The sequence below is a fragment of the Drosophila melanogaster genome, chromosome 2L, assembly GCF_000001215.4.
Source record: "Drosophila melanogaster chromosome 2L".
Lineage (NCBI taxonomy): Eukaryota > Metazoa > Arthropoda > Insecta > Diptera > Drosophilidae > Drosophila > Drosophila melanogaster.
Window position 1 is genome coordinate 21,325,042 of NT_033779.5, and position 18,422 is coordinate 21,343,463.

Consider the following 18,422-nt stretch of genomic DNA (forward strand, 5'->3'; position numbering starts at 1 on the left):
CTTTAACTGCCCCTGAAGTGTGAATGTATTTACACCGTGCACAGAAATAAACACTTGTTGTTGCCTTTATCCATACGATGCATGTATCGCTTCGGAAAGATTTTATATATGTATATGTCGGCGAGACAGGAGTCTCATCCATTTCATTTGGAATGCGAAGAGTCGCGCTCCGACATATATATAGTCATTTCATAAAAAACAAGAGAGAATGCTATAGTCGAGTTCCCCGAAACTAAGATACCCAGCTAGTTGAAATGCGAACGGGAAATTTCATAATTTTTCAAGGATATCGATAGATATTGGTGTTTAAAAATTTAAAAGTGGTTCAAAAGTGTGGGCGTGGTAGATCGAAACAAGAAATACAAGAGTAATAAAAATATGAAAACATATATAAAAAAATTTCAAAAATGTGGGCATGGCAGTTTTTGGACAATTTTAGGCGTTATTAATAGTTTTTTTTAATTGGAGGTGCCCCAATAATGGCTGAGAAGAGGCGACTAAGAAAGGCTTGTTAAGCAAGTTGAAGCCCTGAAGACCTTTATAAATCATCAAGAATTAATTGAAAAGAATTACACAATCGCCAACTAATGACTTTAAAATCAGTTAATCCGTTCAGCCACAAATTCATACGTAAACCAACTTTCCAAATAAAGCTTTTGTCGGGCATCTTTTTGTGGGCCGATCATAAATAACACATTATAGGAAAAGTTGTGCATTGATGTACACTAGGTGCTATGTTTTGAAATAAATATTTAAAGATCAATAATATCTGCAAATTTATTATTATTTGATAAGGCGTGTAATTTATTGAATGTTACAATTGATAAATAAAATGAAACTTATTTAATTAAGTGTATGGCGGTGTTGATCACTTAGGGTTGACTAATATGCCTCTCATTCCTTCCTTGATGAGTTATGAAGGTATATTGGATAAAAGCAGCCATGCTTTTATTGATAGAAGACCTGACCTAGGGTGAAAACAACCTTAAATATCACTCGGTCTGCCTCCATTACAGAGGATTTGTTTGTATGAGCATGAAAAGCTTTATTTACAGCGCAGAATGTTTTCAAAAAGGACAAGACTTAAAATGAAAGGAACGAATTTCAGGAACTCATATTTATATAACCACTTCAGCGTTGATAAGTATCAGCACCCACTTGAAACGAGAAAACAAAGTAAGTATAAATAATTATTATTTACACAGTGGCCGCTGGAAACGGTACAATTTATAGCACGCATTTTGATTTAACGAGCCAGAGCGATATGCAACTTATATGAAAGGCAGCTTTTAGTACCGCCTTGCATCTTCATCGCCATATTTACTAACCCAGTCTTCGCGTCGCGGCTCGCTTCTGTAGCTCAAGAGGGGCTAATTGGTGTCATTAAAAAGTTGGAGGCGGGTCTTTAAAACATGTATATGGGAAAAGCAAATATTATGCATACGTCACGACGATGTGTTCGTGTTAGGATGAGGAAGAACAGGCTGAACACCATTCCCGGCGCTGTTTTACAATGTTAATGTAATCAAAGTTGAACTTCTGCCTGATTTGTGATTAAAAAATTATAAACTTTTCTAACAAAAAAAAAATATTATAAGCTCACTGCAGGTGAGCCTTGAAAAAACCGACACAAAATTACTGAAAGGTTTCTATGAAAAATTAGCATTTATATTACAGAACAAAGTTCAATGAAGCGCTATTAATTGGAATGTCCTAGATGGAATGGCAAGTGGGGTAAAAAGTTCGGAGGAAGATGGATATGACGCCGTGCAATAAAGTCTAAAATCTGTTTTTGATGCTTAGCGATTTGCACCTAGGAAAGTGGAAAGTGGCTATACGGATAATTGTTATTGATGGCGCATTACGGGATTGTCGGATTGGCAAGACAGTTAAATGAATCTTATGGAACCACGCTATGTCATTTCCATTGACGTCCGGCCTCAATCTGTTAATGAGTTGCGGAAGGTGTATCATTTATGGAGTGGGAACAATTAGCTTCTCTTTCGGGTTGTAAGGCAAGTGTACTTGTACGTGCTTAATGTGCTTATGATGAATTATGCCCACTCAAACCGCAAAAAAACTGTTGTTTCATTCGATTTTTATAAGATTTTATGCACATTTTTTTTTCTCTATGAGCTGTACTTAGCTGTGCAAATTACTATGGACATCAGATAGCCTAAGATATCGACTATATTTTTGGATTCAAATGTCTTGTTTTTAAGGCACAGGTCTACAGGTTATAGGTAAATGTGTGATTTTTATGTCCATGTTTCGGTCACTATAGGTTTCCTTAAAACATTTTAAAAACCATTGAGGAAATTTTCAAAATGGTAACTTCCTCTAGCAAAGACCACGTTGTAAGTAATCCCCTGCTTCTGACCTACATTCACATTTAAGTAAGTAAATATTAAAGGTGAATTGTATGTTATAAACATACAATGTACAGAAATCTCGGATATAGAAGGGCTTGGTCTAATAAATGTAAATACGCCAACAGGCTGACCAACCCCCTTCCCCAGGCCAATTGGCAAGGGGGAGAAATTGTTGGGGCCTGTCAACGAGGCTTCTTGTGGTGATCGGCAGCGAAGGAGGACGAGAATGTTGAGCAGATGTCGACTACGAGGAGGACGAAGACTTTTTGCTATTGACATTTGACAAGTCGCGTGGGATGTTTTGGGCCCAGGGGGCATGCGATGGTGAGACCGAGGTAAGCCTACTTAACTTTTTTCCCTCGTTCGCAGCCATGCTCCCTTTTTATTTATTATTGCCTTATAATATTTTCTCTTGTCTTCAGAATTTTTAAATAACCGCGGGTGCGATTTTTCTGCCCGGCTTAGAACCATCATGATGGTTCGTGGCTGTGGCGGGAATGCCTTGCTATGATCAAATTTGTGATTTAAACGTGTTAAAGTCGAAAACGGTTCTTAAAATGTCAGTTGAGTTGTGGAAACTTCCCGTTTGATTTAATTAAAGGCATTGAATGCTCGCCCGGGGACTCCAGGTTGCTGTTGTCAGGATTTATGGATTAATAGAGGGCGGAGGAAGTTAACGCTGCGTATGTGAGAGTTCCTTTGATGAGACCAATTTCTATTGTTAGGATAAACATCTCAATATATTTAAAAAGGTTTTACAACGGATACATATACATTATATTACATACATACACATACACATATATATATATATTTATATATTTATAAAATTTATATTATATATATTATATCATATATTATTGTATTAACGCCCTACCCGTGTAAGTATTTATAAAAACCATAATTAAGAACTCATACTTAAGAAAGCGAAAACTGTTCTCTCTTGTTCAATTACCAATTATTTTCTAATGGTTTTAGAGTATTTCTTATGCATTCTACTCGTAAATTACTGCACCAAATTCTAAAAACCCTATTAAGTGCAATGTTTATACAATATTGCTATTGGTGCAAATGGGCACTTCTTTATTGACCTTTGTGCAAGACAAAACGTCGAGTGAAATGCTCGTTTTAATAAGTCAAAGAAAACGACAGACCAGATCAGAGGACAAACCCAACTGTTGATGAGCACCGCTAACGCAAAGACTCACTAGTCTGAAATAATCAAAACGTTCCTATCCTATCCGGAACTGTAAGAAGCTTTCGGCTAAACAATTTTCCCCTTCTTTTACAGCTCTGTCTCCTGTTTTTCTTCCTGTTTATTGTTTCCATGCTTTCGCTGAAAGAGGTGGGGCGCGCAATTGCTTACGCTGCCGACGGGTGATTTACATAATGTCGACAACATGCTGCTCGTACTACCTCTATTTCTTGTTCCCATCCCTTGCAACTGAGTTGCCAGTTTAAAAATATTAACTGTCAATTTGTATTTGGAAATACTTGGCTGAAGGGGAATTAGTGATAAAAGCAAATAAAAAGGGAAGAGGGACTTATTTTCAGTAAATAAACTTTTTCCTTGGCTGACTAATATTAAACAAATAATGCAGCGATGCTTCATTTTAATTCAGTTTTAAAGCAAGTATTAAATCCAAAAGCATCAGTTATAATGTTCCCTCAACTCAGAAAGGTCTTTCCTATCATTTCGAAGAAAACTGAGAACTTAATTTCCCGGGTCGGGGTAACGCTCCTTTTACATGCAACATATTTTTAAATTCATACATTACACCATTATATTATCCACCTCAACAATTATTTATTTAATATAAGGCAAATTCCAACTTTGACTTGGAATAAACAATTACAATTCCAGCAGTGAACTTAACATATTTTTTTTTCTTAGTGTTCTATACATGAAAGTTTTATCCATGCAATATTGCAGCAATTATTGAAATCCCTTTGATCCAAATCAAACAAAAGAAATATTAGTCATATAAAAAACCGCATACGCACATATTCGTGGAGGGAAGCTCGCAACATTCGAATAAGCAAAATAGCTTTCCTAGCAACATTTCATTATCTGCCGACAATAGTTTATCATGAGATAAAGCCCTCCCGATAAGGGCATAAGCACTGTGATAACCAACAGCAACAAGAGCGTGGACAAACAGACGATAATAATAATAACAGTATACAACTCACTCAGTCAATCGGAGTTGGTAACAAAGGAGCTGGCGACAGCCAAGTGGAAAGTCAGCCGCAGTCGAATGCAGGCCGTCGCAAGCAACATGCGTCACATGTACTAATCAGGCTAGTCATCCGCCTCTCACTTAGACCCTTGCACTATGGGAAATTTACCCACTTTTTCTGGCTAAAAGCCATTTTCTGAAAGTCGGTCGATTAATGCAATATTTAATAAGTCTATTCATAATTGACCAATGTTTAGAAATAAATATATATGGAGCAACAACAAAGAAATATGCTGTTAAAAACATCTGTTGCGTCTACAAAAACATTTACGTTAAGTTTTTCCTCCGTTACAAAAGTTGTAATGAAGCAGCTGATTTAAGTGTATTAAGTTTATGTGACTGTCAAAATAAAAAAAAATCGTGTTGTACCCAAAATTGAGTAAAATATAAATTTCCTTACAAAAGCATTTGTTTGATAAAGACTTAACTTAAAAAGTCCATCAATGAAATGTACCTCATGTTGTAGCTTTGTATTCTTGTTAAGTTTTTTATGCTAAAAAGGAGTTCAACAAGGCGGTTGCTGATTTGTTGCTGATTTGTTTTATTATTATACCCGTTACTCGTAGAGTAAATAAATTCGTTGAAAAGTATGTAACTGTCAGAAGGAAGCGATTAAGACTATATAAAGTATATGTTCTTGATCAGGATCAATAACCGAGTCGATCTTATCATGTCCGTCTGTCCGACTATCCGTATGAAGATCTGGCCCTGTCCGTCCGTATGAACGGCGAGATTTCAGGAACTATAAAAGCTAGAAGGTTGAGATGCAGCAGACAGATTCTAGAGACAGACACAAGTTTGTTGACCCATTTTTCCACGCCCACTCTAACGCCCTAAAACCGCCTAAACGGCCGCATTTTGTGAAATGTTGAAATGTTTTCAAAATTGTATTATTCTTGTAAATTCCTATCGATTTGACAAAAACATTTTTGCCACGCTCACTCTAACGCCCTAAAGCCGCCGAACCGGTTAAACCCACACTTTGGAAATTTTTTCTCATTTTATTCCCCAAAAATGATTTATTCCCCAATCTGATAGTCGGAGAACTCGACTATAGCATTCTCTTTTGTTTTTGTTAGTATTATTTTATATAAAGGAGAATTCCCTTTACGAAAATTAGTTAATTAAATATAAGGCGTGGTGCCACGCCCACAGTTTTGGAAGTCTCATAGATATGGTCTAGTATAAGTCAATGTAAGAAAAGAAAAACCAAATATCTTACTCCGTTCTGGAGTTATTCATTTTGGTCAGAAAAAGTGGTAAAATTTCCCATAGTCCCTTGTGGGTGCCCCTGCCCTATGGCTCAATACCCCCCTCTGGAGTTGAGCCTGAGCACGTGGTGTCCATGTCTAGGAACTCCGAGCCACAATCCACCCCGTTGGGCAAATATGTGGTGGCGTTGGAACTGCATCTGTGTATGTGTGAGCTAGCCTGGGACAACGTGCCGGGAAGGGTATATTCGTTTTACGTTTTTACGTTCGTTTTTCATGGGACCTAGTACTTATTGATATAATGTCGGAGTGAGTAGAGGAACGTCATGCCCTGCCAACGGAGTTTTGGTTTGATAAATACTTAATATTTCGCATTTGAGTTTCGAGTTGAGTTTATTTAATTTTGGGTTCGAAAACAAACACTTTCTTGGTTTTGCAGTCATTTGGCTATGAAACTTTAAAAATAGTGCAGGAAATACCATTACACTTTAATGTGTCGAACGGAACTCGCATTAGATACATTCGTAAACATTTTCATATAAAAAAAATTTATTCAAACAGTTACTTAGTATTTATATTAAGGAGTTATCGTGGGTACGGACTGCAATGTCAATATGCAGGCATTAATTAAAGGACCCCAGATAACATAATCCTCTAATTTCAGCGGTGCCACCTCAATACTTTGGAAAATACGAAAAAAAACACTCTGACTCAGAAATCCACTCCGTTTTTGAGTATTTTCAGTTGCTCTCCATTCGCCAGTCTGTTTCGACTCAGGCTCTCGTGCGGGCGGAAGCTCCAGCCCCCTCTGCTGGGTGGACTTGTTGCTCGACTCGACTCCCATCGGCCAGGCTTGTGATTCGTCTTTTGTCTGGACTCGGGTCGGCCGATGGCACCGCTTCGTTCATTCAGCCATTCCACAAGTGGCCGTCATCACCAGCGCTTCCGCGTTTCCGGTAATCGTTGTGCGCTCCCGAGATATTTGATTCGAATTGTGCGGAAGTTTTTAAAAAATACTATTGCTTAGAATTCGAAAACGAAAAAGGATAGCCAAGGATCGATATATATTTAGCAAAAATGAAATGCAGCGTGAATTGTGAGAGTTGTTGAAAAGTGACTTAAATATTTAAAAACATCGTGGATTAATTACATCCAAGTACATGTAAGTTGTCAGTACAATTAAGCTGGCTGAAATGCGTTGTTGGGTTGAGTTCAACAATTTTGACAAAGTAAACTTACCTTATAAAATAAAGCCGACTAATTATGAAAAGCTTACACAAGCAAACCATTGAAAAATAAAAGAAAGCATAGAAAACTAATTTTATTTCTTTTCAACAATCGGTAGTCATTCGGGCTTGGGATAAGTTTACTTCATTTACAAAATTCCCCATACACTTGTCAACTGCAGTATACGTTGTTGTAACTTAGCGGGTGGACCGCACAGAAAAGGCAAACAATTGCTCACAAAAGTATGCTTTATTTAATAGAAAGCGTAATAAATATTACACAAGACCAGGTGCAGGTTGCATCGCTAAGATCCTCAAACCCCTATTTAGCGCTAACAAAGAAAGTGAAATTTTCTGTTAAGTCTCCAAAGGAAGAAGTAGACATTTCTATTGTAATGCCTTGATCGAAGTATGGTTTAACCATTCCCATGAGATGACATTTAAAGGTTGTGCGGAAGTTTTCAAAATAAATGAGTCCAAGAATTTTCTAGGATTATACGTTGGATTCAGGCTATTCATCTACTGTTGGCTAATCGAATGTTAAAATTATTCTCTCCCTTTAAAAGCCAATTGAATTATAAATACTGTTTTATTGTTTAATAAAAATAGGCGATATACAAATTAAAGAAACGGTTAAATGGAATTTATAAATCTGTCCTTTGAATAGACCCCCGATGTGTTAAGCCATGTCACTTTTCTCAACATTTCTTAAGAGACCCCAAAGAGTCTGAAGTCCAAGGAGCTGTTGTCGTTAAATAATAGCGACACTTTTGTTTCATTCAACACCGACGACGGAATAAATGCACTGCAAAGTGCGCGGTTTCTAACAACAAAGTCAATGCACATTTCTCGTCCCGCGTATTCCTTGGTCTGTCTCACGCTTTAAACGCTGCTGCAGGTTCCGGGTCAAATGCTGGTAAGCCAAAGGGCATAACCATAACAACGACAATGCGGCAAAAGCGTTTCATCGGTAAATGTTTTTTATACTCCTCAACTCTTGGCAAAAAAAGTATATTGTATACATACAAAAGAGTTTAGCAAGAAGTTGATGTATTCGCAAATTAAAGAGAATATTAAGCGGGTAAACTTTTATTTCATAAAAATAAACCGCCATAATTTTTAATTCATTTTTGGGACATGTTTCATTTATCTTTGCATTGCGATATAATTAAAATAGATGGTATGAAACCTTAATTTTTTAATCGTAATGACTTAAACATTCTGGCCACGCCCACTCTTACGCAAGCATGATTTTTTTCTAGACAGTACGGTGATATATAGTATGTTACATGAACCGTGTAGTTACAGTGCCCTATAATGGTGAACCGGTTCGCGAGCCAAAACTCTTTTAAATAATCATTACTTTTGCTAAATGAAAATCTTTCACAAATTCACATACTTATACACATTAAAGTGAAGCTAACAACGTGACAACAATTGATGTCCGGCAAGCATCGCATCTTGGGGTCTCTCTTTTTCCAGAACCCTAATACTTATCCGTGGTTCAGCAGCAAGCACCTCGATGATAGTGTCTTCTCTGGAAGCGAAAAAAGGCGTCGCCGGATGTAGTAAAATAGTCGTCCTCGCAGTTGTCCTGTGCACAGCCTTGATCCGAATTCTCATAAGTCCCTGAGATCAGCAAGGAGACCATTTTGGCAACGAAAATCACACGCCTGCTGTTGACTTCTGCGTTGGCCGATTAAACCCAACCAAACCCAAAACTTTTAGAAGTCCGAAGTTCTCATCGACTCAGGCTCTTTATATACAAAATCCATAGCCATATACAGAATCACAAGAGTTTGTGAACACCACTGTACCATTACAAAAGACAAGCAATCGACGATGTACAGCACTGCGCTAAATGAAACCAAAAGATGGCCTTAACTATAATGGCTCGCAATATCTATCTGGTGATGTTTTAAACGAATAAAGTCGAATTCTTGTTCAAAGAGGGCATTTTTCGTGGTCAGTGGCAGTGCAAACCGCTGCATATGACCGACCGCGATTTTTTAGAGCACCTTCGATCTGGTGAAAAAATATTATCAGTTACTAAAACCGCAGTTTACACTTCTTTTTAGTTTTTTTGTTTTAAGGGTGTGCAAACGATAAGAAAATAATAATAATGGTTTTGCAAACGTTTTTAATTGATAATATTTAGTTGTAAGCGATGGTCAAACGCTTTATGTCATATATTTTCTAAATTATACATTTTTTCAAATTCTAAAAGGTGGTCAAACGTGAACAAACAATGGTATTGCGATTTAAAAAAAAAACCTCAACTTCTTGATTTTATATCTTTTTCGAAAATTCTGATTTCAAAAATTGGACGTGGCAAACGATACCAGATTTCAAATTAAAAGAAATTCGATTTTTCCGAACCTAGCAGTCCTTGAGCTATAAAAGCTAAAAGGTTGAGGTTAAGCATACAGATTCTAGAGACATAGAAGCAGCGCAAGTTTGTTGACCCATTTTGCCACACCTACAAACTTACCAAACCTGTCACGCCCGTGCTTTTGAAAAATGTTTTGATCTTTTTTCATATTTTCGCTGGTGTTGTAAATTTGATAAACAAAACTTTTTGCTATGCCCACTCTAACCCCCATAAACCGCCTATTTCATTCTAATTGTATTCTGATATCTGGGTTCCTGATAGTCGGGGAACTCCACTATAGCATAGTCTTTTGTTATTGCTGTGCACGGGGAATTAAACGTCACAATCAGCGAGTAAAAACACTAAAAATTATACACGTCATCATTAACTATTATCTAGGTGCCTCTTCCTTTCTGCACGTCTTTAATTATTACTTTCAGAATGTTAGTATGAAATTCATCTTATTCCTAAAGCAGAACTTATGTGATGTGTCATGTGGCCAGATGGCATCATTTTTTTCGTTAAAAAAGTATTTGACATTGAGAAAACTACTGCATAAACGATCGAGAATCGCTCTCTATTCGTGAATAGAGGGGAAAATATTATAGGCAAGTTCGTCATCTTGGATACATTTCGCAGGGTGTCCGATAATGTAGCCTGTAGTGCAATCACCATCGCCATGTCTCCGTCTGTCAGTTTACAGCAAATCCACGATGCACAGGGATCTGATGTCAAGCTAATGATAGGAAATACTTCTCTTCAACGAATTCACGACGAAATTATCAACTAATTTCGTTTAAGGTGGGCGAAGGCTATTCCTGTGACACTTGTTGGTCAGAATAGGTTCTACGTTTCGAACCACCTAACAAAAACTCAATTCATTTACTCTCTCATCTGTCGGGCTCCACAGATCTTTGTAAATCTTTTGTAAGGCATTTGTCAGTAATGTAAAAAAAAGAAAGAATGCTATAGTCGAGTTCCCCTACCTATCCCCCATCAGGTACCCGTTACTCAGCTAGTGTGAATGCGAACGCGAAATTTTATAATTTTTCGATAGATATTGGAGAATAAAATGAGAAAAACTTAAAAATATTTTCTAAAGTGTTCGGCGGTTCGGCGGCTTTAGGGCGTTAGAGTGGGCGTGACAAAAAGTTGTTTAGCAAATCGTTCCTTTGTTTTAATAATCTAGCGGAATATACAAGGCTATTTACTATATCTAAATACTACTTCCAAATTTTGAAATCAATTTAGAATAAAGACGTCGGGAGTTATTTTTATTTTTTTATTTTTTAACGATAAAAGCTGGAGCATTGAGATTTTTGTCATTTTATTATTTTTCTTGCCACAAAATTGTTAATGCTTCTTGTTCGCCGTCCCTCTACCTTAGTAATACACGTAACACGTAAAGGCTAGGTTTCCCGAACATAAATAGTTAATCTATTCTAAATTAGAACCATTAGCCGATTCCATCCCAAAATTTTCGTTTGTCCGTAAAAGCTTTGAGAGTTTTTTATCTAGTCAATAGCCACTGTAGCTAGTATTTCGGCCATAAGGTATAAATTTCTCAGGCACTAAAATATGGTGAAGTAAAAGCGGAAACATTTATTTCTGGTCATGAATATTCATCTAAATGTCACAATGGGTTAACACATTTACCATTAATTAAAAAGTTATGAGATTATATGTATAGCCGCTGCTAGATTACCTTATTTTTTTTTGGCAGGGAGTAAAGTAACGTGTATATTGTAGTCGAGGTAAACAAATATAGCGTTTATGTTATTAATGCAATAGATTCGACGTATGCTTCCAGCCTACTGCAAGTGGGAAGAGCTACTTTAGAACTCAACATTCCCATTGACACCTGCAGTAGGCTGAACCCCTCACCAAGTAGGTCTCACGGCCATAAGGAGGCCTCCCATTTCAAGCATAGAGGCTAGGGACTTGCTCAGCCACAAAAGACGCCTCAGAAGACAGTATTGAAGTACTACTAATAGACTGCGCCGTCTGCTAGCTAGCTAGAAACTCACGGGAGGCATCAAAAGACAGCCATTGTTTCAATCACCAAGTCAGGATCGAGGTAGCAATTGGCTTAAGACGGATTATGAGAAAGCACGTGCTTTCGCTTCGCACCTGTCCTCCACCTTTATGCCCTTTAATTTAACGGACGACACCAATCGTGAAACCACTCCGACTGCTCAGACACGTCCTATAAGACATACCTCACTGCAGGAAGTTATGATACAACTGAAGGCTTTGCAACCCAAAAAAAAAACCCTGGTTACGATGGCATAGATAACCGAACTGCGAAATTTCTACCACGCAAAGGAGTGCTCGCATTGTAATGATCCCCAAGCCTGGAAAGTCACCAACACAGATCGACTCATACCGCCCGATAAGCCTGCTACCAACTTTCTCAAAAGTTTTTGAGAGAAAGCATCGGTCAAGCATGAAACACATTCATGCAGGGGTTCCACAGGGAAGTGTGCTTGGACCCTTCCTGTATACCCTGTACACTGCTGACATGCCAACACCTGCTCAGCTGATCCGGGCCACCTACGCTGATGACACCGCTATGCTTGCGTCGCACTCATCCTTGCAAGTCGCTTCCAATGCAGTTCAGGAATGGCTGCATGCAATCGAGCGATGGACTGCCAAATGGAACATAGCCATTAACTGCACTAAGTCGGCCTGACTACGTCTCATCCCACTGCTACCTCGGAGTTCACCTTGATCGGACGCTTAGTTGGAAAGCCCATATCACGGTAGTTAGAGCCAAATCCTCTTGGAAACTGAAAAAGCTGGACAAGCTTTACCACTCAAGCAAACTCCATATGGCAACTAAGGCTCTTTTAATAAAAGCCATATTAGGTCTAATTTCAATAATCTAGCTTTGATAGTTCCTAAGGGCGAGACGTTCATATGGACAGACAGGGCCAGATCGACTCGGCTATTGATCCTGATCAAGAATATATATCCTTTTTATGGTCGAAACGCTTCCTTCTGCTTATTACATACTTTTCAACGAATCTTTAAACTAATTTATTTTAAACTAATATGGATATATAATATATTTATTTTAAACTATTTGTTTCCACAATATATTTACATTTTTTTTTAAATTAGTTAATTTTTTATTTTTTCATTATTTAATTAATTGTGTATCTATTTATATTTGAATATCCTTTAATTATAGACAAACATAAACAAATATTGTTGATAGAGTTAATAAAGTTAAGAATATACGCAGCTAAAACTGTTTTTTGGTTTCGTTTCTCTATTTATTTTCTAAGTACTTTCAATCTATTTAGATAGTTACAATAACATTAAAATTCACTTACATTCATTTCAATTCCCTTACTTTAAATATATGGTCATATATACTTTATATGGTCGGAAACGCTTTCTTTCTGTTGCATACTTTTCAACGAATTTAGTAAACCCTTTTACTTTTTGTTTATATATTTATTTATTTAGAAGCGATGAATCAATACAATGCAATAACAGTAACATAACAGCGCAATTAACATATAAAAGATAAAACCAAACCTCTCACTAATCATGTGAGGACTTACAACTTTGTCTCATATTTCGAGGGGGTCTTTAGGGTTGTCCAAGTGTTTTGGCGAAACCCTTCCTTTTTAATCTCCTTAGGGGCCTAGCAGGGAGTAAGCGTCTAGCAAGTATACTGTGGTGTCGTCTTAGTCTATCACTATATCTGCTGGTGTGCCTGGAGATCTGCTCTTCCACTGTATGAAGATTCAGATCACGGTGAAGGGTAGTGCAACGTACATAGTATGGGCAGTCTGTAATTGCACGCATGGCACGATTTTGCAATACCTGAATGCGGTAACCCTTTTACTCTACGAGTAAAATAACGGGTATAATAATCCGTTTGAAATATATTATAAGACAGCTATATAGAAACTTTTGTATTGTAGCAAATAGAAACGTGCAATGGCAAATGTTGATATCAATAGATAAAAACGAGTCACCAATAATCAAAGAAAATGATTTTGGCCATTTGTTTTTTATCGAAAATTGACGGATTGATGAAGCATAATAGCGTAATCAACAACTGTGAGTGTGTATAAGTTTAATACGAGTATTCATAAAATATCAACATTTTTTTTCTTTCCCACTTTCGGAATAATTTTTTTCTGCGTCTGATCAATTCGGAGGGCAATGAAGAATTTAAAAAATTAGCAAGAGAGAATGGTAAGTTCGAGTTCCCCGACTATCAGATATCTGTTACTCAGCTAGTGGTAATGCGAACGCGAAATTTGTTTATTTTTCTAGGATATCGATCTATAGATATTGGGGAATAAAATGAGAAATAATGTAACAATTGTTCAAAACTATGGATGGGCGGGGTATACCGACAGAAATTGGCAAGACAAACAATAAAACGAATCAAAATTCCGTAAAGGCATTTCTTTTCTCCGGCTGCTTTTTCGACTTAAAGCAAATGTCACCCAGGATTTGTAGGCTTTACATGTTTATTTGTGCAGATAGCATGTTCTAACTGTCAGCTTGCTGCCGTATTAAAATACTCTTCTTGGAGTTATATATTATATAATTAATTATTGGTAATGTGTTTTGTATTTCATAGTCGACGATTTTTGTTCAGCCATCGGAAGGCTTCAACAATCATGGATGCCACACAGCTAACGGAACTAATGGGCAGCCATGATTTTATGCAATTACAACATCAATTGCATCACAATAACAACAATTACAACACAGACGGACACAATGGACTGTCTTCAGAATCAGCGGAGGGAAGTTCTCGACCCGTCCGTCGTGCCACCAGACGAACTTCACAGGTAGATCGTAAGAAGGCCAAACAAATGGGCCTATTATAATGCCTTCCATTTTTGCTACTTCCAGCTAAGCAATAATACTTATGACCTGGAGATGACAGATTCCAGTTCGCAAAGCGATGACACAAGCGGCGGAGGCGGCAGCAGCAACGGGGGTGGTAGCACCACAAACACTGGACATCCGTCCGGCTGCTCTCTGGGCGGTCAGGGGCCATCAGGCCGCGGACGGGTCCAGCAAGCTAGCTCAGGAGCCTGTCCATCTACCATTGCCCCGAACAGTACCAGCTCCAACTCCTCCAATGCAAACGGCAACGCCAGTAGGCGGCGGAAAGGCGCCCTGAACGCTAAGGAGCGGAATATGCGTCGCTTGGAGTCAAATGAACGAGAGCGAATGCGGATGCACAGCCTAAACGATGCATTTCAATCGCTTCGAGAGGTCATACCGCACGTGGAGATGGAGCGACGGCTGTCCAAGATTGAAACACTCACACTGGCCAAAAACTATATCATAAATCTGACGCACATAATACTCTCCAAGCGCAACGAGGAGGCGGCGGCCTTGGAGCTGAACTCGGGGGCCGTTGGTGGGGTGCTGCTCTCAAATCTTTCCTCCGAAAGTGGAGGACCGGTAGCGAGTGGTATTCCTGCAAATTCCAATGCCGCGACGATATGCTTTGAGGATACCCTGGCCAGCGGAGGTGCCTTTGACTGCGCCATTTTGGCAGCCACCGACGGCAGCCTACTGAACGCTGCCACAGTGACAACCAGCCCCGCGATGCAGAGCATCCAATCACAAGCCATACACTTGCAGACACCGATGGAGCAGCAGCAACAGCAAGCCAGCCATCTTCCGCACCATCAGCAGGCGATGCATGGCCATGGCCATCTAGGGGCCAGCATTCAATCGCAGCAGCAGCCTAGCCTTGTACTAAATGGCACTACATCGGTGGGCCTGGGAATTGGAATAGGGGTTGGTGTCGGAGTGGGAGTTGGGGTGTGCAACAATGCGCCAAGCTTTGCTGATATCAATGATAATTTCGACGAGCCCTTTCGAGAGTTTCTGTAAGCCATCCATAACGCGGTGGTTCCGCGAACGTAAAAACCGCAATTGGAAAATGGTTGCACACATGTATAGCGCTCAAAAACGATATTTATGAACCCCAGTGCGGTCGATTCACCGGCTTGAGTGTTCGAAACCTTGTTAGTTATTATGCTTTCATAAAATGGTCATTTATGGAAGATTTCTGCAATAAACTTAACCAGAAAATATTTAATTTAATTAGTTTTATAATTTTGGTCATATAATTGTAAACTTGTAAAAGAGCATGTTCGATCCTATGAAATCTATATTGATATAGATTTACTGGGCGAATATAGGAAGAACACATGACTTTGGTTTCGGGAGAAACTCAAAACATGACAGAAGTAAAGAATGAGCTTCACTTTTCAAAATGATTCTTCTAAATTTGTTGCAAGTACGCCATACTTGAGTGCCGCGACATAAATAAACGTAGTTCTAGAGAAAAGGACATTTGCAAGCAGTAAATTGACTGATGTAGGAAGCACCAAGGAAATCGACTGCTTTAGCAAGCAGGACTGCCTTAGATTGCACACGTGGGTCCTTTTCTTGTTCATTACATGCCATGAAATATGAATAACTTATTGGTCTAATTATACAAATTGGTATTAGCAAGCTAAATAAAATACTTTAAAACATAAACAGATAGATTAACGAAGTGGATTACAAATATTTTGATGAGCTTAGTATATGTTTTAATGATCTTCTGAAAGTTTAGGCACATTTTTGATAATTAAAATGAAAAAAACCGGCTACTAAAAATATATCTGTTAAATATCAAGAAATACGTATACTTTAGATAAGACCTACAACTATTTATAAGTTACGGAAGCCTATAATTAGCGAAACTTAGTCGTAAGCTTAATTTCACGTGCACTTTTTTCCGAAAGAGAACCATGAAGAAGGCTAACATTCGATTGTACTTAAAGTTATGGTTCAAGTTTTGTATATATGTATGTATAAACTTATATCCAGATCGATCTTAGATAATTAGCTATGCGCCTATATATCAATGTATCTTTGTATGTATGTATATCGCAATTTATACATTCATGCAAAATACTAAAGCTAAGAGCGCTTTATCACCTTAGTTCTTTTGTTAAAGTCTTTTTTAATTTACAACCCTAATTTTGAAACGATATGACATTCTGTATGTATGTATATCATAGGACTTACTGTATATAGTGTGCATAAATACATATAATTGTTTGTAATAGCAGCAAAAACATTGAATCAATTACCGTTAACTAGCGGTCCTGCCGTCTGAGGAACGACGGTCTACAAAGTGACGCCCCAATAAGTTAATTTACCACCCATGATCTTTTTAATGCACTTGAAACCTTCCATTGGATGCAAGAGTAGAAAACGTGGTAAGAGGGGTGTGTGGGCGGACAGGAAAACAATTAACGTACCGAAACTAAAATTGGCACATTTCCGTTATGGGTCGCCAGACTTAAGACTCTGTACGCGGGAAAGGGACGTCGATAGTAACGCTCGGACGGTAAACAGTAATAAAATAACGGTGCTCAGTGGGTGGTGAAGTCGGCTGATGCGACGAGAGGGGGCTTGTAAGTGTGAGTGAGTGAGGGTGGCTGGGGTCTTAGCAATAATTAAGTAAAAAATTGTAGTTGGGGGAACTCTCTCCTCTTCGGTGTCGAGTTAAGCTTGTTTATTATGTTTGATTAGTCAGGATTTCGTATTTTGGGTAGGTCGCAGGATGTTAAGCTCTTCCACAAACTCCAAAACATCGATTTGTTCGAAGCAGTGCAAGATTCTGAACTGAGTTTCAAAACCTTCTCTGTCAATCAAGCCCGCGTGTCAGTGTGTTTGTTTAAACACAACATTTCGGAAAAAGTTCTAATGCAAGTTCTAATAAAACTTTTCACTTCCTCGGGAATCCTTTCTATTGTACAATTATTCTTTTTTATTTTTTATTCAATTTGCAATCGATGTACCTGTGTTTAACTGAAGTGGTTAAATGTTACCGGTAGATAATTGAGACAGTAGAGTACTGTTACCAAGAAAAAACAAGTTTATTTTTGGTGAATTTCGCATATAAATACATTTATGTATATACATACAGATATGTTTTATACTTAAGTGAAAAGCCTAGAAGGAATAGCTGAAAATCTGCAATTAAGCGAAGATATCGAAATTAATTCTGAGCGGGGTCTATATAGCAATATTCTTAAGCGAAGTGCTTTTTAATCGTACAGATTGGAGAACATTAAAAATTCTGTTACGATTGTGCTAAATATACGCAAAGTAGGACGAAATATATTCGTAAATAAAACTCGCAATATAGATGTGTAGCTCCATAGGTGTGCAATGTAAATGAACAGGAAGAGACTCATATAATATATTTAATGTTATATAGAAATACCCCAAAGGATCAAATATTAATTCAAAAATTAGAAACGTTTTCCCAGTGCTGTAAATTATATGAGAAGCCTATTTTGAAGAGCATTTGCTTAGTACAAGTGAAGAAAAGTATATGAATATTTAAATAAGTAATGATAAAAATAACAAATTCATAATTATATGGAATCTGTAATATGTATACATAATATAATAATATAATATGTATACATTCTCACGTTTAAAGCAAAGATTATTTAATAAAGTAAAGAATAAACCGGAACTCCAACACTTTTGAAAAATTCTGTGATAATTCTTCATATTTTTATTAGTCTTGTAAATTACTATGGATTTGCCAAAAAACTTTTTGCCTCGCCTACTTCAACGTCCAAAGACCGCCCAAAACTGCCACACCTACACTTTTAAAATATTTTTAGAATTTTCCGTTTTATTATTTGTCTTGCCAAGTTTTATCGGTATACAAAACAATGTGGCCACGACCCTTCTTTCACCTACAAAACGAACAAAACTGTCACGCCAATAATTTTTAAATTTTTTCTCATTTTATTCACCAAAATCAATCGATATCCTGGAAAAATTATAAAATTTGGCGATCGAATTTCCACTAGCCGAGTAAAGGGTATCTGATGAGCGGGAAATCGAGTATAACATTTTCTCTTGTTTACATATATCCTTTTACACTTTTACCACTTTTCATCCCCAAGCATCAAATTTTTCAAAGTCCT

General features: G+C 37.7%; 1 protein-coding gene and 1 long non-coding RNA gene across 4 annotated transcripts, besides 13 other annotated features; both read left to right on the top strand.

Moving 5' to 3' along the window:
- Positions 1-114: 114 nt before the first annotated feature.
- Positions 115-175: a mobile genetic element.
- Positions 176-200: 25 nt separating this feature from the next.
- Positions 201-299: a mobile genetic element.
- Positions 300-1,618: 1,319 nt separating this feature from the next.
- On the top strand, positions 1,619-2,073 carry lncRNA:CR42696 (long non-coding RNA:CR42696). Of its 2 annotated transcripts, NR_124414.1 has the most exons (2): positions 1,619-1,734; positions 1,804-2,073. It is a non-coding gene; the product is annotated as a long non-coding RNA:CR42696 (long non-coding RNA). The 2 variants fall into 2 exon arrangements; NR_124413.1 differs by having other exon boundaries at positions 1,619-2,073.
- A 3,087-nt stretch (positions 2,074-5,160) lies between these two features.
- Positions 5,161-5,680: a mobile genetic element.
- Positions 5,681-6,714: 1,034 nt separating this feature from the next.
- Positions 6,715-17,114, top strand: dimm (dimmed). Of its 2 annotated transcripts, NM_001273745.1 has the most exons (3): positions 6,715-6,985; positions 14,030-14,243; positions 14,308-17,114. In NM_001273745.1, the coding sequence occupies exons 2-3, from the start codon at positions 14,070-14,072 to the stop codon at positions 15,304-15,306; spliced, it is 1,173 nt and encodes a 390-aa protein (NP_001260674.1). In that variant the 5' UTR covers positions 6,715-6,985; positions 14,030-14,069; the 3' UTR covers positions 15,307-17,114. The 2 variants fall into 2 exon arrangements, with proteins under 2 accessions (NP_001260674.1, NP_523611.1); NM_078887.3 differs by lacking the exon at positions 6,715-6,985 and having other exon boundaries at positions 14,027-14,243; positions 14,308-15,501.
- Positions 9,135-9,445: a mobile genetic element.
- Positions 9,446-9,740: a mobile genetic element.
- Positions 10,373-10,502: a mobile genetic element.
- Positions 11,214-11,243: a mobile genetic element.
- Positions 11,250-12,294: a mobile genetic element.
- Positions 12,304-12,449: a mobile genetic element.
- Positions 12,783-12,861: a mobile genetic element.
- Positions 12,862-13,268: a mobile genetic element.
- Positions 13,625-13,754: a mobile genetic element.
- An 844-nt stretch (positions 17,115-17,958) lies between the features above and the next one.
- Positions 17,959-18,356: a mobile genetic element.
- The last annotated feature ends 66 nt before the right edge of the window (positions 18,357-18,422 follow it).